Genomic DNA, 17089 nt, shown 5'->3' on the forward strand with positions numbered 1-17089 from the left:
GAAGGCTGAGACAGGACTGCTTGAGCTTAGGAGTTCAACACCAGCCTGAGCAAGACTGAGACCCGGTCTCTATTTAAAACAGAGAAATTTGCCAGCTTTGTGGTGGGTACCTGTAGTCCAGCTACTAGGGAGGCTGAGGCAGGAGGATCACTTGAATCCAGCAGTCTGAGGTTGCTATGAGCTAGGCTGATGCCACAGCACCTAGCCTGTGGCAACGGAGTGAGACTCTATCTTAAGAAAATAAAACAAGGGCGGCACCTGTGGCTCAAAGGAGTAGGGCACCAGCTCCATATATACTGGAGGTGGAGGGTTCAAACCCAGCCCCGGCCAAAAACTGCAAAAGAAAAAAAAAAAAAAGGAAAAGAAAACAAAACAGGTAAGTCTTCCAGAAACAAGCTCTTTTAAGATTAAGAAAAATAACCTCCAAGGCCTTGTATTTTTTTTTTTTTTTTGTAGAGACAGAGTCTCACTTTATCACCCTCGGTAGAGCGCCATGGCATCACACAGCTCACAGCAACCTCCAACTCCTGGGCTCAAGCGATTCTCCTGCCTCAGCCTCCCGAGTAGCTGGGACTACAGGCGCCAGCCACAACGCCCAGCCATTTTTTGGTTTGCAGGTCAGCCGGGGCCGGGCTTGAACCTGCCACCCTCGGTATATGGAGCCGGCGCCCTACCGACTGAGCCACAGGCGCTGCCCCTTGTATTTTCTTTTTAAATTATTGTGGTAAAATATACCTAAGTTTAAAATTTCAGCCATTTTTTTTTTTTTTTTTTGTAGAGACAGAGTCTCACTTTATGGCCCTCGGTAGAGTGCCGTGGCCTCACACAGCTCACAGCAACCTCCAACTCCCGGGCTTAAGCAATTCTCTTGCCTCAGCCTCCCGAGTAGCTGGGACTACAGGCGCCCGCCACAACGCCCGGCGAATTTCAGCCATTTTAAAGTGCACCAACGTACCAGGTGTGTTTCCAATCTTTGAAGGCAGTCCCCTAATGCACTGCACCATAATAAACATGCTTTTCCCTGTGGAAGGTCTCAGTGAGGTGGCCCCTTACAAGTACATTCACATTATTGTGTAATGATTACCACCATACAGCTCCAGAACATTTTCATCTTCCCAGATTGAAACTGTGCACCTGTTAAATAATTACCCATTCTCTCCTCCCCTACCCCCTGACAACCACCATTTTACTTTCTATCTCTATAAATTAGACTTCACCAGGTATCTCATATAAGCGGAATCACACAGTATTTGTCCTTTTATGACTGGCTTATTCACTTAGCATAACGTCTTTGCAGTGTATCAATGTTGCAGCAGCATTTCCCTCCTCCTTTTTTTTTTTTTTGAGACAGTCTTGCTATGTCATCTTTGGTGGAATGCCATGGTGTCACAGCTCACAGCAACCTCAAACTCTTGGGCTTAAGTGATGCTCTTGCCTCAGCCTCCCAAGTAGCTGGGACTATAGGTACCGCCACAACACCCGGCTATTTTTTGTTGCAGTGGTCGTTGTTTAGCTGGCCCTGGCTGGGTTGGAATCCGCCAGCCTCGGGTATGTGGCTGGCACCATAACCACTGTGCTATGGTTGCCAAGCCTCTACTTGCACTTCTTGCTCAGTCTTTGCTGGAAGAACCACTGTGCTCTTCTTCCTCACATTATATCCTACATTGTAAGGCAGGCAGTTTGTTGGGAGGAGGTTCCCCAGTCTGTAGGTAGGAGTGGAGGAGCAGACGGAAGTCAGCATTCCAACCAAGAAAAGCATACCAAGCAAGGTGATTGATAATTTGTCCATCTAAGAAGGTACCTCAATATTGTGCATGCAATATTGCACTTTGGCACTCATCACATGATTTACTCCAACTGATCTTGATCCACCAGCTGAAGTCACTAACAGTGTTTTTGCAAAGCCAGAGGACCCATACTGGATGCTCCTTTTCCCAGCCTTGCCTCAGTCTGCACCAACGTACCAGGTGTGTTTCCAATCTTTGAAGGCAGTCCCCCAATGCACTGCACCATAATAAACATGCTTCTCCCTGTGGAAGGTCTCAGTGAGGTGGCCCCTTGCAATATCTACTTTGTGCCTAACTAGTTCCCAGGGGTCCTGGTGTGTACATGAACAAGATACTCCTTGAGCTCCAGGACTGAACAGTGCCCAACGTGGCCACGCAAGTCTTGCAAATTGTTGACAGCATGAGAGGGCTCATTGCAAAAGACAGTGCCACATTTGGTTACATAAAAATCCCCACATCATCAGTCTTCACTTTGGTTAGTTCCAGCCGTTCCTGATTCAGAACACGAGCTGTTGAGTACTGTTGTCGAGTACTCATAGGTGCACTCGTGCTGTAAAATCTCTGAATTAAACACAGCCTCTGAACTACTGCAGCAGCACCTCCAATCAGTATTTTCCACTATGCCCATGGGACCATGCTCCCTTGGGCCTCATGGTGCAGACAGACAGTCGTTGCCTTTGGACCCAACAGTCCTCCATGGTAGAACAAGTTGTATGCCTTGGATGATTATTTTTGAACAAGTCTGTAATGCTGAGCCGAGGTAACTTGTACTTGGGGTCTGTGCAGCGTGCCACACATTGGCCTTTAAGAACTTGGCAAGCTTCCGGCTCAAGGAGTGTTGTATTCAGCAATGCTCTCCCACCAGCGGAAGAAAGGAGTTAGGTCTGCGCATCAGCCGGCCCTTACACGGTAGTCGAGCGCTGATCTGCAGCAGCAAAGTGGAGGAGAGGCGAGAAAACCAACTAAGCTGGGTGCAGGTGACTAAGTCATTTGATTTTAAAATTGCAGCTCTACAGGTCACCTCTCCAGAGACAACTGTTCTCCATTCCGTGATCCCCTCCAGATAGTCTGGGCGTCCACAGGTATTCATTTGGCAGGATATGGTTACCCACACCACCAACCCACAGGGATCTGGGCCGCCTTTTTACACTCTATCTTGGCGCTTTTTCTATCAACACTAGTGGACGCGACTGTCTTAGGCAGTGCCCGGTCTTCGAGGCTGGACTGAGCATGTCAGTCTCAGACCTTTCACCCTTCTGTCCCGAAGTCCGAACCCCCTTGCTCTCCTTAGCCCTGATTCCCTCCGGCCTGGCGCTCCTCTGCACCCTCCCCCAGGGTTGTTGTTTTCACATCCTCTCTTCCAGCGACCAGCCCGCCACGTTGTCTCTACACAACATCTGCCCCAGTTCTTCACGGCCCTTGTATTCTAGACCTACTAGATCCCGGGTGAGCGCCCTAAAGCCCTTCCTCCGCAGAAGGAGCTCCGCGGGCGGGACCGGCAGTGGGAAGAAAGCTTGCGTGAAGCCCCGCCCCCTACTTGGTGGAAGATCGCTGTTTTCCCAGAAACCCTTTCGCCTCGGGCTTGGAGAAGTTTCTTTCCCACTCCCTCCGCGCGAAGAAAACTGAGTATGCGTACAAGTGACTGCGCCTGTGCAATAGGCTGTGCGGGCGGGGGACTGCATCTCCCAGCAGGCCGTGTGGCATTTTTTTTCATCCCCTCGTGACGAGTGATATCCGGCGTGGAGGGGCAGGGCCGTGTGCGTGGCCCAGCCAGCAGCTGAAGCCGGGAGGGGAGCGGTCGGTGGCCCGTGGGCGCCAGCCGCCATGGAAGCTGTACCCCGCATGCCCATGATCTGGCTGGACCTGAAGGAGGCCGGTGACTTCCAATTCCAGCCAGCGGTGAAGAAGGTGAGCACGCCTCCACCTTTCCTCCATCTGCCGCGTATCTCAGTTGTCTGCCAGCTTGTGACGCCCCCTACGCGCCCATCGCCTCAACAGGCCCGGTCGCAGGGTCTGGTGAAGCCAAGCGGGGCCCCCGCCAGTTTCCCTCATCCTATCCCATCCCCCAGCGCCCGCAGACCATTTTTCCTTTGCCTTCTCTCCTCTCCGCTGGCTAGCACCCGCATCCTGGTCTGAATCAGCTTCCTACTTTTACCCCACACTCGTCCTCAGTTCCCGCTGAGGCACCACACTTCTCCGTGTGACGTTCTGGACCCAGCTCTGCCCCGCCCCTCCTCTAAGCCGGGACCGCCCCGCGGGGGAGCGGTGGGTGGCCCTGACCGTGCGGATTCGACTGCGGGGCTGGGCCGCCGGTGCATTGTCAAGTCACCCGGCTGAGGCTGAGGGTGTGTGTGCTCAGGGTGGGGGTCTCTCTGACAGGGGCTGCAATTCTGAGTTGCCTCGGAAGGAAAATCCTATTCAGGAGCCCCTTTGGACCAAAAGATACAATTCCGTGTCGTTTTTAGGAGGTTACTTCTTTTCATAACTACCTGGAGGGCATAAACAGTACTGTAGCTCTCTCAGAAACTTTACCAGTCATTGTGTTGGGTAGAACAGACGGGCTTGGTTTTGACTGAGGAAAGGCACTTCTGTGAAGAGATCAGCTATGGTGACTGAGCATCCAGTGCCCTGTGGAACATCTCTTCCCAATTGGGTAGGGTCTCCTGGTAGCATTGGGGGCCAGCTAAGAAGTGGAAAGGAACAACCAGGAGACTTGCACGCAGAGAGCCTTCGGTAGCAGGTATCAGAGTAAGTCTCAGACCTAGACAAACTATGTGGTAGCCACTCACGGGGTGCTTGAGAAAAGGTATAGGAAAAGGAAAGTGGGTTTGGAAGGAGATTCCTAGGAAGCTATCTGCCGTTTTCTCTTCACACCAACACTGTCTTAAGAAAATATTTGTTTATATTTCTTCCAGTCCATCATTCAGCCTCTTGGGCCCCTTCTTCCTCATCTGTAAAACTTCCTCATTTGGAAATGACACTAAAATTCCAGAATTTTGTTAACACTTCCCCAAACTTTGCCCTCTTCTCCATCTACTTTTCATGTAGATACAGTACAATTGGATGAATTTTTCTTTCTTCTTTTTTTTTTTGAGACAGTGTCTCACTTTGTCACCCTTGGTAGAGTGTGTGGCATCACAATTCATAGCAACCTCAAACTCTTGGACTTAAGCAATTCTCTTGCCTCAGCCTCCTAAGTAACTGGACTATAGGCACCTGGTACAATGACGGGCTATTTTTTGATTGCATTAGTCATTGTTGTTTAGCTGACCTGGGCTGGGTTAGAAGCACCAGCCTAGGTGTACGTGGCCGGTGCCATAACCACTGTGCTACAGGCGCCACGCCTGGATGAATTTTTCTAAAACCCAACAAAACTCTGTTTTCTGATTCTATAGAACAAAGCCAATAGCTTCCTATTCAGAATTCTTCCTGACCTAGCCCAGTTCTTTGAACTTTTATGGAGGCCCCACTATGTGCTCTGTCTACTTTGTGCTTCTGGTATAGGTATACCAGATTCTGTTCCCAGCCACTTGCTATTCCCTTATCATGCTCTGTGTGGTCTCTTTTCTGCGCATTTGGTTGTGGAATTCCTCCTACCTAGAAGAACTATTGTTTTTTTTCTATGGGATGGTGATGGGCCCTTTAGTCTCTGTAAATTAGTTATATTTTTAAGGTCTAACTTAAGCTCTCTTTTTCCATTGGGGCTTCCTTAATTCTTTTTTTCTGGATTAATCTTTCTCTTCTGAATTCCCTCTTTCCATCTTTTAGCTAGTCATAGTTATGTATGCTGTGAACACCCTTTTTCAGTTGTAAGTTACCTGAAAGGCATCTTTGTGTTTCACATAGCCTAGTAGGGTAACCTCTACATAGCCGGTTGTCAGAAAAATGTTTCTCAAATAACTAAATGACAGTCGAGAGGGAATTTATAGATGATCATAAATCTATGGAAATCCAGTACATAAAATCTTAGCCCAGAAACTCTGAAAAGATATTTTTGTTAGAACTTAGTTTTTGCTGCTCTGGACACTCTTAGGCTTCCATGAGAGGAGTTGCTCATTAGCTATTTAGCCTGAAGTGGTATCAGACACTCAAAAAACAATTCTTTTCCTAAAGTGGAGGGAATTCATCAAAGCCAGCCTAGTGTGGGAACTCTTCCTGACCTGAATTCCCTTCTCCAATTTTAGAGCTCCTGCTCTGCCTTCTGTCACTGGTACCCTTCTCAATCCTTCATTTGAATTCTGGGCAGCTCTCTACCAGTGACTTGGAGCTGAGGGGTAGAATTAATTTAGGACAGTAGGGTAAATATTGGTTGTTCATGTCAACCTATTATGCACTAGTTTGAGTCCTGATAATATAAATGAGACAATCCTGTTTTCGAGGAATTCATAGTCTGATAGAGGAAATTTTACAATTATAGGAATGACATTAGTGTATTTGCAGAAACTCAAACCTGAGGAGGGGCCATCAGCGAAGGCTTGTCAGGGATGAGTTTTAGAAGATGAATGGGAATTTTTTTTTTTTTTTTTTTTTTTTGAGACAGAGCCTCAAGCTGTCGCCCTGGATAGAATGCTGTGGCATCACAGCTCACAGCAACCTCCAACTCTTGGGCTTAAGCGATTCTCTTGCCTCTGCCTCCCAAGTAGCTGGGACTACGGGCGCCCGCCACAACACCTGGCTATTTTTTGGTTGCAACCCTCATTGTTGTTTGGCGGGCCCTGGCTGGATTTGAACCTGCCAGTTCAGGTGTATGTGGCTGGCACCTTAGCCACTTGAGCCACAGGCACCCAGCCAGGAATTTTATAGACGGATAAAGAATTCCTTTCTTTGTGAAGGCTGGGCTTTTGACATAATCTTTCACAATGGTTAATACTAATTTTCACTCCTGGCCATGCCTTCCATTATGGGATAATATGAAATAGGAACCAGGAGAAGAGCAAGCTGGTTTTAGGGGTTGGTTTTTTTTTTTTTTTTTTGCAGTTTTTGGCCTGGGCTGGGTTTGAACCCACCACCTCTGGCATATGGGGCCAGCGCATATGGGGCCAGCCACCTTTGAGCCACAGGCGCTGCCCAGCAAGCTGGTTTTAAATTACAGTGCCAAACTTTAGGTTAGCATACCTAGACTCATATAATTTTTAGTGGGAAAGTACTGTTCTTCCTGCTTTTTATTGACCTATGCTTTGGAGGCCATAGTGCTGACTCACTGGAAACTAAAGAAGGGTGATTTTTTTTTCTCTCCTTTTTATCAGTGAGTAATTTGGCCACAAATGTTAATGTTTGAATTTCTTTGTTCATTCCATCTCAGACACCCACTCTTAACCAACTGTACTTGAGCTCAAGTCAAGCTCTCTCTTGGACCGAGATGTATCCATCCCTGATTCATTCATTGAATAAATAATTATTGAGTGTCTATTATTGCCAGCCTTGGGAATACAGTGGTGACAGAAATCCCCGCATTTAAGGAGCTTACCTTCCAGTGATTCACATAGTGACTCATCCTCAAATGCTGGTATAACCTATTTTGTTGGTAACCACCTTGCCTTTTTTTTTTCTTTTTTGAGACAGAGTCTCAATATGTCACCCTCGGTAGAGTGCTGTAGTGTCACAGCTCACAGCAACCTCAAACTCTTGGGCTTAAGCAATTCTCTTGCCTCAGTCTCCCAAGTAGCTGGGACTACAGGCACCTGCCATGATGCCTGGCTATTTTTTTTTTTTTGTAGTTGTCATTGTTGTTTGGGAGGCCCAGGCTGGGTTCGAACCTGCCAGCTCTATAGTGGCTGGTGTCCTAGCCGTTGAGCTACAGGCACTGAGCCCACTCTGCCTTTCATTTGGCTTCCTCATCTCCTCTACTCCCACTCTGACTGTATTGATCTCTAAATTTCCACTTTCCCACCAGGCTTCTCCAGAGCAACTACTTGCTGTTCAAGGCCTGTTACTAGCTCACTTCAGTCTACCACTCTAACCCCATCCCCCCAATCCTATCTTGTGGGAATTTGCAACTTCTCTTTCTTCCACATCTGGCCACCACCCTTACTGCAGTCCTTACTGGAATTCCTTTCCTCCTGTTTATCATCCAGGTTGAACTGGACCTCGTTAGGATCCCTTCAGTTGCCTGGCAATTAGGCCATCCTCTTCTGAATTCAGACAGTCTTTCCGTACAACACTGGATTGACCTGTACCACATAGTATATGCTCTTTTTGCCTTTTCTTTCTTTCTTTTTTTTATTGTTAAATCATAGCTATGTACATTAGTGCAATCAAGAGGTACAATGTGCTGGTTTCATATACAATCTGAAATATTCTCATAAAACTGTTCAATGTAGCCTTCATGGCATTTTCTTAGTTATTGTATGTGGACATTTGTATTCTGCCTTTAGTAAGTTTCGCCTGTACCCATTCTAAGATGCACCATAGGTGTGGCCCCACCCTAACCTCCCCCCTCCTTTCCCCTTCCTTGGCCCTTTCCTCATAGTCTTGTGCTATAGTTGGGTCATAGCCTTCATGTGAAAGCTATAAATTAGCTTCATAGTAGGGCTGAGTGCATTGGATACTTTTTCTTCCATTCCTGAGATACTTTGCTAAGAAGAATATGTTCCAGCTCCATCCATGTAAACATGAAAGAGGTAAAGTCTCCATCTTTCTTTAAGGCTGCATAGTATTCCGTGGTATACATGTACCACAATTTGCTAGTCCATTCGTGGGTCGATGGGTACTTGGGCTTCTTCCATGACTTCGCAATTATGAATTGGGCTACAATAAACACCCTGGTACAGATGTCTTAGTTATATTGTGATTTTTGGTCTTCTGGGTATAAACCTAGTAAAGGAATTATAGGATTGAATGGCAGTTCTAGTATTAGGTCTCTAAGTATTCTCCAAACATCCTTCCAGAAGGAAGGTATTAGTGTGCATTCCCACCAGCAGTGTAGAAGTGTGCCCTTTTCTCCACATCCACATCAACATCTCTGGTTTTGGGATTTTGTTATGTGGGCTACTCTTACTGGGGTTAGGTGAAATCTCAAAGTAGTTTTGATTTGCATTTCTCTGATGATTAAGGATGATGAGCTTTTTTTCATGTGTTTGTAGATCATGCGTCTGTCTTCTTTAGAGAAATTTCTCTTCAAGTCCCTTGCCCACCCTGAGATGGGATCACGTGTTCTTTTCTTGCTAATACGTTTGAGTTCTCTGTGGATTCTGGTTATTAGACCTTTATCGGAGGTATAACCTGCAAATGTTTTCTCCCATTCTGAGGGCTGTCTGCTTGCTTTACTTACTGTGTTCTTGGCTGTGCAGAAGCTTTTTAGTTTGATCAGGTCCCAGTAGTGTATTTTTGATACTGCTTCAATTGCCTGGGGAGTCCTCCTCATAAAATATTCACCCAGGCCGATTCCTTCAAGAGTTTCCCCTGCACTTTCTTCAAGTATTTTTATAGTTTCATGTCTTTTTTTTTTTTTTCACTTTCTGCCACAGAACTTTATTTTCAAACTAATTGTAAGTACACAAAGATTAAAGTTCAAAAAAGCAAACCAAAAAGAGAACCTAAACAGGCACAGTTGTTCATTTGCAGCTTTTCTAGTAGTCAAAGAGGAATTCTACTAAGTGTCAAACAAAGGATGTCTCTGGACTAGAAGACAAGTTCAAGGGTCTTGTTTGCATCGTGGTGATGTGCTTGTTAGCTTTCTTAGAGGAACAAATCTGTAATTTTCCCATTTAATGGACCTCTGGACTTAACTATCAAAGTACCCCTTTTCCTATAGGAAAAGACTAGCAATACATACTTACAGTGTATTATATAATATCTATTATTATCATCCCAGAAAATCTTATTAAATATAAAAGTGAACTACTTATTAGAATAGTGCCTGGGACTCAATGATTTACTGAATGATAAAAACCTTAAATCTTATCTCCACTTGTTATTCTCCTGTTTCAAAAAATTATGACTTTGGTTAAATCCCACTGGTTACTGGTTTGGTGAGTAAATCAGACAGGGCTAGCAGGAAACCTAACTCAGAAGGCTTATGACACAAACACTCAGGCATCCTAAAGCCTCCTCTGGGCCAAGATATGTTATCTAGCTACCTACACAAACTCTGCTCCATGGCCTAGCTCTGGAAAATCTGAAATATCAGGGGGAAAAAAAGAGTTTAGCACCCATAACACATTGCATCCCACCTCTTTTGCATCTATTCCTAACTAGCATTCAGGAAAGACTTCACTTTTTAGCTTGTTTCACTTTTCCTTGATCCTCTACTTTCTTTTTTTTTTTTTTTTTTTTTATTGTTGGGGATTCATTGAGGGTACAATAAGCCAGTTACACTGATTGCAATTGTTAGGTAAAGTTCCTCTGATCCTCTACTTTCTTAATGGCTGCTTGGATGGCCTCTTGGTCCCCCAGGAACTGGTGAGGCCCAACAGCATGCAGGTTTTCATCCAGTTCCAGAAGGATGGGGACTCCAGTAGGAAGAGTAATGTTGATAATGTCTTCATCTGACATTCCTTCCAGATGTTTCAGAAGTGCTCTACTGCTATTTCCATGAGCAGATATCAGAATGGTTTTACCACTTAAAACTTCAGGAGCAATCCTTTGATTCCAATAGGGAAGGAGTCTTTCCAGAACATCCTTTAAGCTTTCAGATTGTGGCAGCTGATCCAGGGATACATCACACACTTTATACCTCTGGTCACTGTAGATTTCATGGTGGTAAGGATGAGACTCCTCTATGGGAGGCGGGGTCACATTGTAGTGTCTTCTCCAGAGCCTCACTTGTTCTTCACCATGATTTAAAGCCATTTGCTCCCTGTTAAGACCAATCAAGGCTCCGTAGTGGCATTCATTTAAATGCCAGGAGCTTTCCACAGGAACCCATTCCTGCCCCAGCTCTTCCAGGATCAGCCAGGCCGTGTGGATGGACTGATTAAGGACAGATGTGAATACACGATCAAACTCAAAGTTTAGTGCTTTGAGTTGCTTCCCACAGTTCCGAGCTTCCTCCATTCCGTCACTGTTAAGTTTCTGATCCACCCAGCTACAGAAACGATTCTCCTTATTCCAAGCACCCTCTCCATGTCTTAACATAATAAGTTTGTACTTGGACATACTGATGTCTGAGCTTTGTTGGTGTTTTCAAATAGGCTAACGTTCAAGGACAGTAATACATCTGCAAACGACCACCAGCAGCCAACCGTCGGAGCTGCCCAGCAGGCACTGCCAACCAGTCATCATTGCTACCGGCATCAAGGCTCTTTTCTGTCCCCATAGTTTCATGTCTTAAGTTTAAATCTTTTATCCAGTGAGGGTCTATCTTAGTTAATGGTGAAAGGTGTGGGTCCAATTTCAATCTTCTACAGGTTGCCAGCCAGTTCACCCAGCACCATTTGTTAAATAGGGAATCTTTTCCCCACTGAATGTTTTTAATTGGCTTGTCAAAGATCAAATAACGGTAGGTAGCTGGCTTCATCTCTTGGTTCTCTATTCTGTTCCAGACATCTACTTCTCTGTTTTTGTGCCAGTACCATGCTGTTTTGATCACTATTGATTTATAGTACAGTCTCGGATCTGGTAGCGTGATTCCTCCTGCTGTGTTTTTATTGCTGAGTAATGTTTTGGCTATTCGAGGTTTTTTCTGATTCCATATAAAACGAAATAGTATTTTTTCAAGATCTTTAAAATATGACAATGGAGCTGTAATAGGAATTGCATTAAAATTATATATTGCTTTGGGTAGTATAGACATTTTAACGATGTTGATTCTTCCCAGCCATGAGCATGGTATGTTTTTCCATTTGTTAACATCTGCAGCTATTTCTTTTCTTAAATTTTCATAGTTCTCTTTGTAGAGATCTTTCACGTCCTTTGTTAGGTATACTCCCAAATATTTCATCTTCTTTGGCACTACTGTGAAAGGAATAGAGTCCTTGACTGTTTTTTTGGCTTGGTTATTGTTGATATATATAAAGGCTACAGATTTATGGGTGTTGATTTTGTAGCCTGAGACATTGCTATATTCCTTGATCACTTCTAAAAGTTTTTTTTTTTTTTTTTTTTTGTAGAGACAGAGTCTTACTTTATGGCCCTTGGTAGAGTGCCGTGGCCTCACACAGCTCACAGCAACCTCCAACTCCTGGGCTTAAGCGATTCTCTTGCCTCAGCCTCCCGAGTAGCTGGGACTACAGGCACCCACCACAACGCCCAGCTATTTTTTGGTTGCAGTTCAGCCGGGGCCGGGTTTGTACCCGCCACCCTCGGTATATGGGGCCGGTGCCTTACCAACTGAGCCACAGGCACCGCCCCACTTCTAAAAGTTTTGTAATAGAATCCCTAGTGTTTTCCAGATATACAATCATATCATCTGTGCAGAGTGAAAGTTTGATCTCTTCTGACCCTATGTGGATACCCTTGATTGCCTTTTCTTCCCTAATTGCAATGGCTAAAACTTCCATTACAATGTTAAAGAACAATGGAGACAATGAGCAACCTTGCCTGGTTCCTGATCTAAGTGGAAATGATTTCAGTTTAACTCCATTCGGTTTAACTCCAATACGATATTGGCTGTGGGTTTGCTGTAGATGGCCTCTATTAGTTTAAGAAATGTCCCTTCTATACCAATTTTCTTAAGTGTTCTGATCATGAAGGGATGCTGGATATTATCAAAAGCTTTTTCTGCATCAATAAGAATCATATGGTCCTTATTTTTTAGTTTATGTGCTAAATTACATTTATAGATTTATGTGTATTGAACCAGCCTTGAGACCCTGGAATAAATCCCACTTGGTCGTAGTGTATAATTTTTTTGATGCGTTGTTGGATTCTGTTTGTTAGGATCTTATTGAGTATTTTGGCATCAATATTCATTAGTGATATTGGTCTATAATTTTCTTTTCTTGTTGGGTCTTTCCCTGGTTTGGGGATCAAGGTGATGTTTGCTTCGTAGAATGTGTTGGTTAATATTCCTTCTTTTTCTATATTTTGGAAGAGGTTTAGTAATACAGATACTAGTTCTTCTTTAAAGGTTTGGTAGAATTCTGACATAAAGCCATCTGGTCCTGGGCTTTTCTTTTTAGGGAGATTTTGTATAGTTGATGCTATTTCAGAACTTGATATAGGCCTGTTCAATATTTCCACTTCATTCTGGCTAAGTCTTGGTAGGTGGCGTACTTCCAGGTATTGGTCGATTTCTTTCAGATTTTCATATTTCTGAGAGTAGAGTTTCTTGTAGTATTCATTAAGGATTTTTTGAATTTCTGAGCAGTCTGTTGTTATTTCATCGTTACCATTTCTGATTGATGAAATTAGAGATTTTACTCTTTTTTTCCTGGTTAGGTTGGCCAAAGGTTTATCTATTTTATTGATCTTTTAAAAAAACCAACTTTTGGATTTATTGATCTGTTGTATAATTCTTTTGTTTTCAATTTCATTTAATTCTGCTCTGATTTTGGTTATTTCTTTTCTTCTGCTGGGTTTGGGGTTGGAATGTTCTTCCTTCTCCAGTTGCTTGAGATGTCCCATTAAGTTATTAACTTCCTCTCTTTCCGTTTTCTTGAGGAAGGCATGCAGTGCTATAAATTTTCCTCTTAGGACTGCCTTTGCAGTATCCCAGAGGTTCTGGTAATTCGTGTCTTGATTGTTGTTTTGTTCTAAAAATTTGGTGATTTCCTTCTTAATCTCGTCTATAACGCATCTATCCTTCAGCAGAAGGTTGTTTAGCTTCCAAGTTTTTGTGTGGGTATGCAGATTCCTGTTGTTATTGAGTTCAACTTTTATTCCATGATGGTCTGAGAAGATGCAAGGAATAATTTCTATTTTTTAAAATTTGCTGAGGTTAGATTTGTGGCCTAGGATGTGGTCGATTTTGGAGTATGTTCCGTGGGCTGATGAGAAGAATGTGTATTCAGTTTTGTTGGGATGAAATGTTCTATAGATGTCTGTTAAGTCCAGGTGTTGAATGGTTGAGTTTAAATCTAAAATTTCTTTGCTTAGCTTCTTTTTGGAGGATCTATCCAGCACTTCTAAAGGGGTGTTAAAATCTCCAACTACTATGGAACTGGAGGAAATCAAGTTGCTCATGTCTGTTAGAGTTTCTCTTATAAGTTGAGGTGCGTTCTGGTTGGGTGCATAAATATTAATAATTGAAATCTCATCATATTGAGTATTACCTTTAACAAATATGAAGTGTCCATCCTTATCCTTCCTTATTTCGGTTGGTTTAAAGCCTATTGCATCTGCGAATAGGATTGCAATGCCTGCTTTTTTCTGCTTTCCATTTGCCTGGAGTATAGATGACCATCCCTTCACCTTGAGTCTATATGTGTCTTTTAATGTAAGATGAGATTCTTGTATGCAGCAGATATCTGGCTTGAGTTTTTGTATCCAGTCAGCCAACCTGTGCCTCTTTAAAGGACAATTTAAACCATTCACACTAATTGAGAATATTTTTTTTTTTTGTAGAGACAGAGTCTCACTGTACCACCCTTGGGTAGAGTGCCGTGGCGTCACACGGCTCACAGCAACCTCTAACTCTCGGGCTTACGCGATTCTCTTGCCTCAGCCTCCCAAGCAGCTGGGACTACAGGTGCCCACCACAACACCCGGCTATTTTTTGTTGCAGTTTGGCCGGGGCTGGGTTTGAACCCGCCACCTTCGGCATATGGGGCCGGCGCCCTACTCATTGAGCCACAGGCGCCGCCCACTAATTGAGACTATTGATAAGCCTTTCCAGAGTCCTGTGGACATTTTTAATCCTTTTGCGACTGTGGAAGTTGGAATTTGATCAAAATTTTCTGGGTGGGTTTACTTTTGTGGTGGAGGATTACGCTAGTCTTTATGGAGGATAGGTCTGAGAATATCCTGGAGAGCTGGTTTAGTTATGGCAAATTTCTTCAACATGTGAATGTCATTGAAGTATTTAATTTCTCCATAATAAATGAAACTCAGTTTAGCTGGGTACAGGATCCTGGATTGAAAGTTATTTTGTTTTAGGAGATTAAAAGTCAGTGACCATCCTCTTCTAGCTTGAAAGGTTTCAGCAGAGAGATCTGCAGTTATTCTAATATTCTTGCCCTTGTAGGTGATGGTTTTCTTTCGTCTGGCTGCTTTCAGAATTTTCTCTTCATATTAAGTTTAGTGAAATTGATTATGATGTGTCTGGGGGATGTCTTATTTGGGTTGAGTCGTGCTGGAGTTCTGAAACTTTCTGCTATCTGAATTTCAGAATCTCTTGGCATGTCTGGAAAGTTCTTCATAATCTCATGGAGAAGAGACTCTGTGCCTTGTGAAGCCACTTCATCGCTTTCGGGGATCCCTATAAGACAAATATATATATATATATATATTTAATTATCCCAGAGCTCTCTGAGAGAGTGATCTGTTTTTGCCCTCTATTTCTCTTCCTCTTTGAGAGTTTGGGAGCATTGGAAAGCTTTGTCTTCAATGTCAGAAATCCTTTCTTCTGCTTGCTCCATTCTGTTACTGAGGGATTCTACTGTGTTTCTCAGATCTTTGAGGGCTGCAACATCTTGTCTCAGTGTGTCACAATCTCTGGTCATTTGGTCTTTGAGTTCGTTGAATTCTTGAGATACCTTTTGGGTTACTGCTTGGAATTCTAATTCAATCTTATTTGCTATCCAGATTCTGAATTCGATTTCTGACATCTCAGCTGTTTGTTTGTGCATGGGATTTTGTGCTGTGTCTGCCCCATTGATCCTTGGGGGAGTTGATCTACTCTGATTATTCATATTGCCAGAGTTTTTCTGTTGATTTCACCTCATGGTTGTTTTTCACCATTGCCTCTGGCTGTCCTCAGTGTTGGGGAGGTGTCTCTCCAAGATTAGACCCCAGGGGGATCACTTTATTGTTGCTGGATCTTTGTAGGGAGTGACCCTGTATAGTTTCTCTGGGGCTGCCCCATTTAGAGAGTTCTGGTTGTGGAAGCAGTTCCAGAGTGTGACACACCCAGATCCAGCAACAGGGTGGGAGATGGTGGGCACGGTTCTGGGAGTGCCTTCGCCCAGTGACTTTGGCACAGAGAGCCCAAGTCTCCAGCAGTCTCTGGCCAGGAGAAGGGCTCTGCGCAGAGGTAGGGAGGGCTCTGGTGGGCACACGGCTACCAGAGTCTCTGGCCAGACGAGCAGGCCGGTGTGGAGGCAGTTTTGCCTCAGCCTCCCGAGTAGCTGGGACCTCCCGAGTAGGAGGGAGGACACAGGGTTGCGCGGCTTCCGCAGTTCCTGGTCAGGGCATGCAGAGGCCTGGCGGCGCGGATCGGGGGGTTGTGTCGTAGTTCTTATGGAGGTCTGCGTGGCGCCAAGCCTGGGAGTTTGAGGTTTCTATGAGCTGTGATGCCACAGCACTCTACCCAGGGCAACAGCCCGAGGCTCCAGTGTGCCAAAACCGGTCTCACGCTGACCCTGAGGGTTAAGGCTGTAAGGCAGCTCAGTCCCTGCTTTTAGGCTGCTCAGTCACTAGGTTACTAGCTCCCGCCCAATCCTTGCTCTGCGACCCTGAGGGCGGAGCTTGCCGGGGCAGTTCTCTCACAATGGCTCCCTCCAGCCCACAGCCAAACACTGTTAGCTCCGTCTGGCTCAGCGGCTCAGTCTGGGGCCCTAGACAATGCCCAAATTTCTCCGCACTCCTGCTCAAGCTCTCCCCTAGGCAGTTCAACTGAGTGCCAAGTCCAAAAACAGTGAAACAGTTCACAGGTAAGGCCTTTCCAGTTTGCAATCTCACTGCTGCTTGTACTTACGGCTGCCCGCAGGATTAGGTTAATTGAACACACGCAACCACTTGCCACTTTTCCACTGTTTTTGTCCTCCTCTTGGGGTCCAGAAGTCCCTTGCTGATTCCCTGTATCCTCAAAGGGATGATTATAGGAAGATCCCACCAACCAGAGATGCCTGGAGTCTTATCTCCCCAGATTCACCATGCCCTGTTGCAGGGAAGCTGTTACTCGGCCGCCATGTTGGATTTTTCCTTTGCCTTTTCCTGATGTTCATTTTATTGACATCTAGGTAGAGCCTGTTCTTTTAGTTTTTTTTTTTTTTTTTAGAGACAGAGTCTTACTTTGTTGCCCTTAGTTGAGTGCGGCGCCGTCACAGCTCACAGCAACAAGCAGCTCTTGGGATTAGGTGATTCTCTTGCCTTAGCCTCCCGAGTAGCTGGGACCACAGGCACTTGCCACAGCACCTGGCTATTTTTTGTTGCTGTTTGGCTGGGGCCGGGTTTGAACCCACCACCCTCAGCATATGGGGCCGGCACCCTACTCACTGAGCCACAGGCACCTCTCTTCAGGTTTTTATAATTCTTTTCCCTTC

General features: G+C 44.8%; 2 protein-coding genes across 3 annotated transcripts in view; one reads left to right on the forward strand and one right to left on the reverse strand.

The window, feature by feature from the left end:
- Positions 1 to 3410: 3410 nt before the first annotated feature.
- The window catches only part of PTPN23 (protein tyrosine phosphatase non-receptor type 23), a 39160-nt gene continuing 25481 nt past the window's right edge, over positions 3411 to 17089 (forward strand). The window contains exon 1 of one of the 2 annotated variants that reach the window (XR_008381906.1): positions 3411 to 3695. Coding sequence is in view for 1 of the 2 variants with exons in the window: in XM_053600498.1 (XP_053456473.1) it covers positions 3612 to 3695 (84 nt within the window). In the remaining variant the exon portion in view is untranslated. The remainder of the gene's footprint in view (positions 3696 to 17089) is intronic. The other variant, XM_053600498.1, reaches the window with a different exon arrangement.
- LOC128592349 (bisphosphoglycerate mutase-like) lies at positions 10116 to 10965 on the reverse strand. Its single transcript, XM_053600251.1, has one exon. It carries the CDS (start codon positions 10881 to 10883, stop codon positions 10116 to 10118), a length of 768 nt encoding a protein of 255 aa, XP_053456226.1. The 5' UTR covers positions 10884 to 10965.

Source organism: Nycticebus coucang, chromosome 8, assembly GCF_027406575.1.
Source record: "Nycticebus coucang isolate mNycCou1 chromosome 8, mNycCou1.pri, whole genome shotgun sequence".
Taxonomy (NCBI): domain Eukaryota; kingdom Metazoa; phylum Chordata; class Mammalia; order Primates; family Lorisidae; genus Nycticebus; species Nycticebus coucang.

Bases quoted from the DNA above. Each gene is read 5' to 3' on its own strand.
- LOC128592349 (XM_053600251.1), bottom strand. From the start codon at position 10,883: ATGTCCAAGTACAAACTTATTATGTTAAGACATGGAGAGGGTGCTTGG.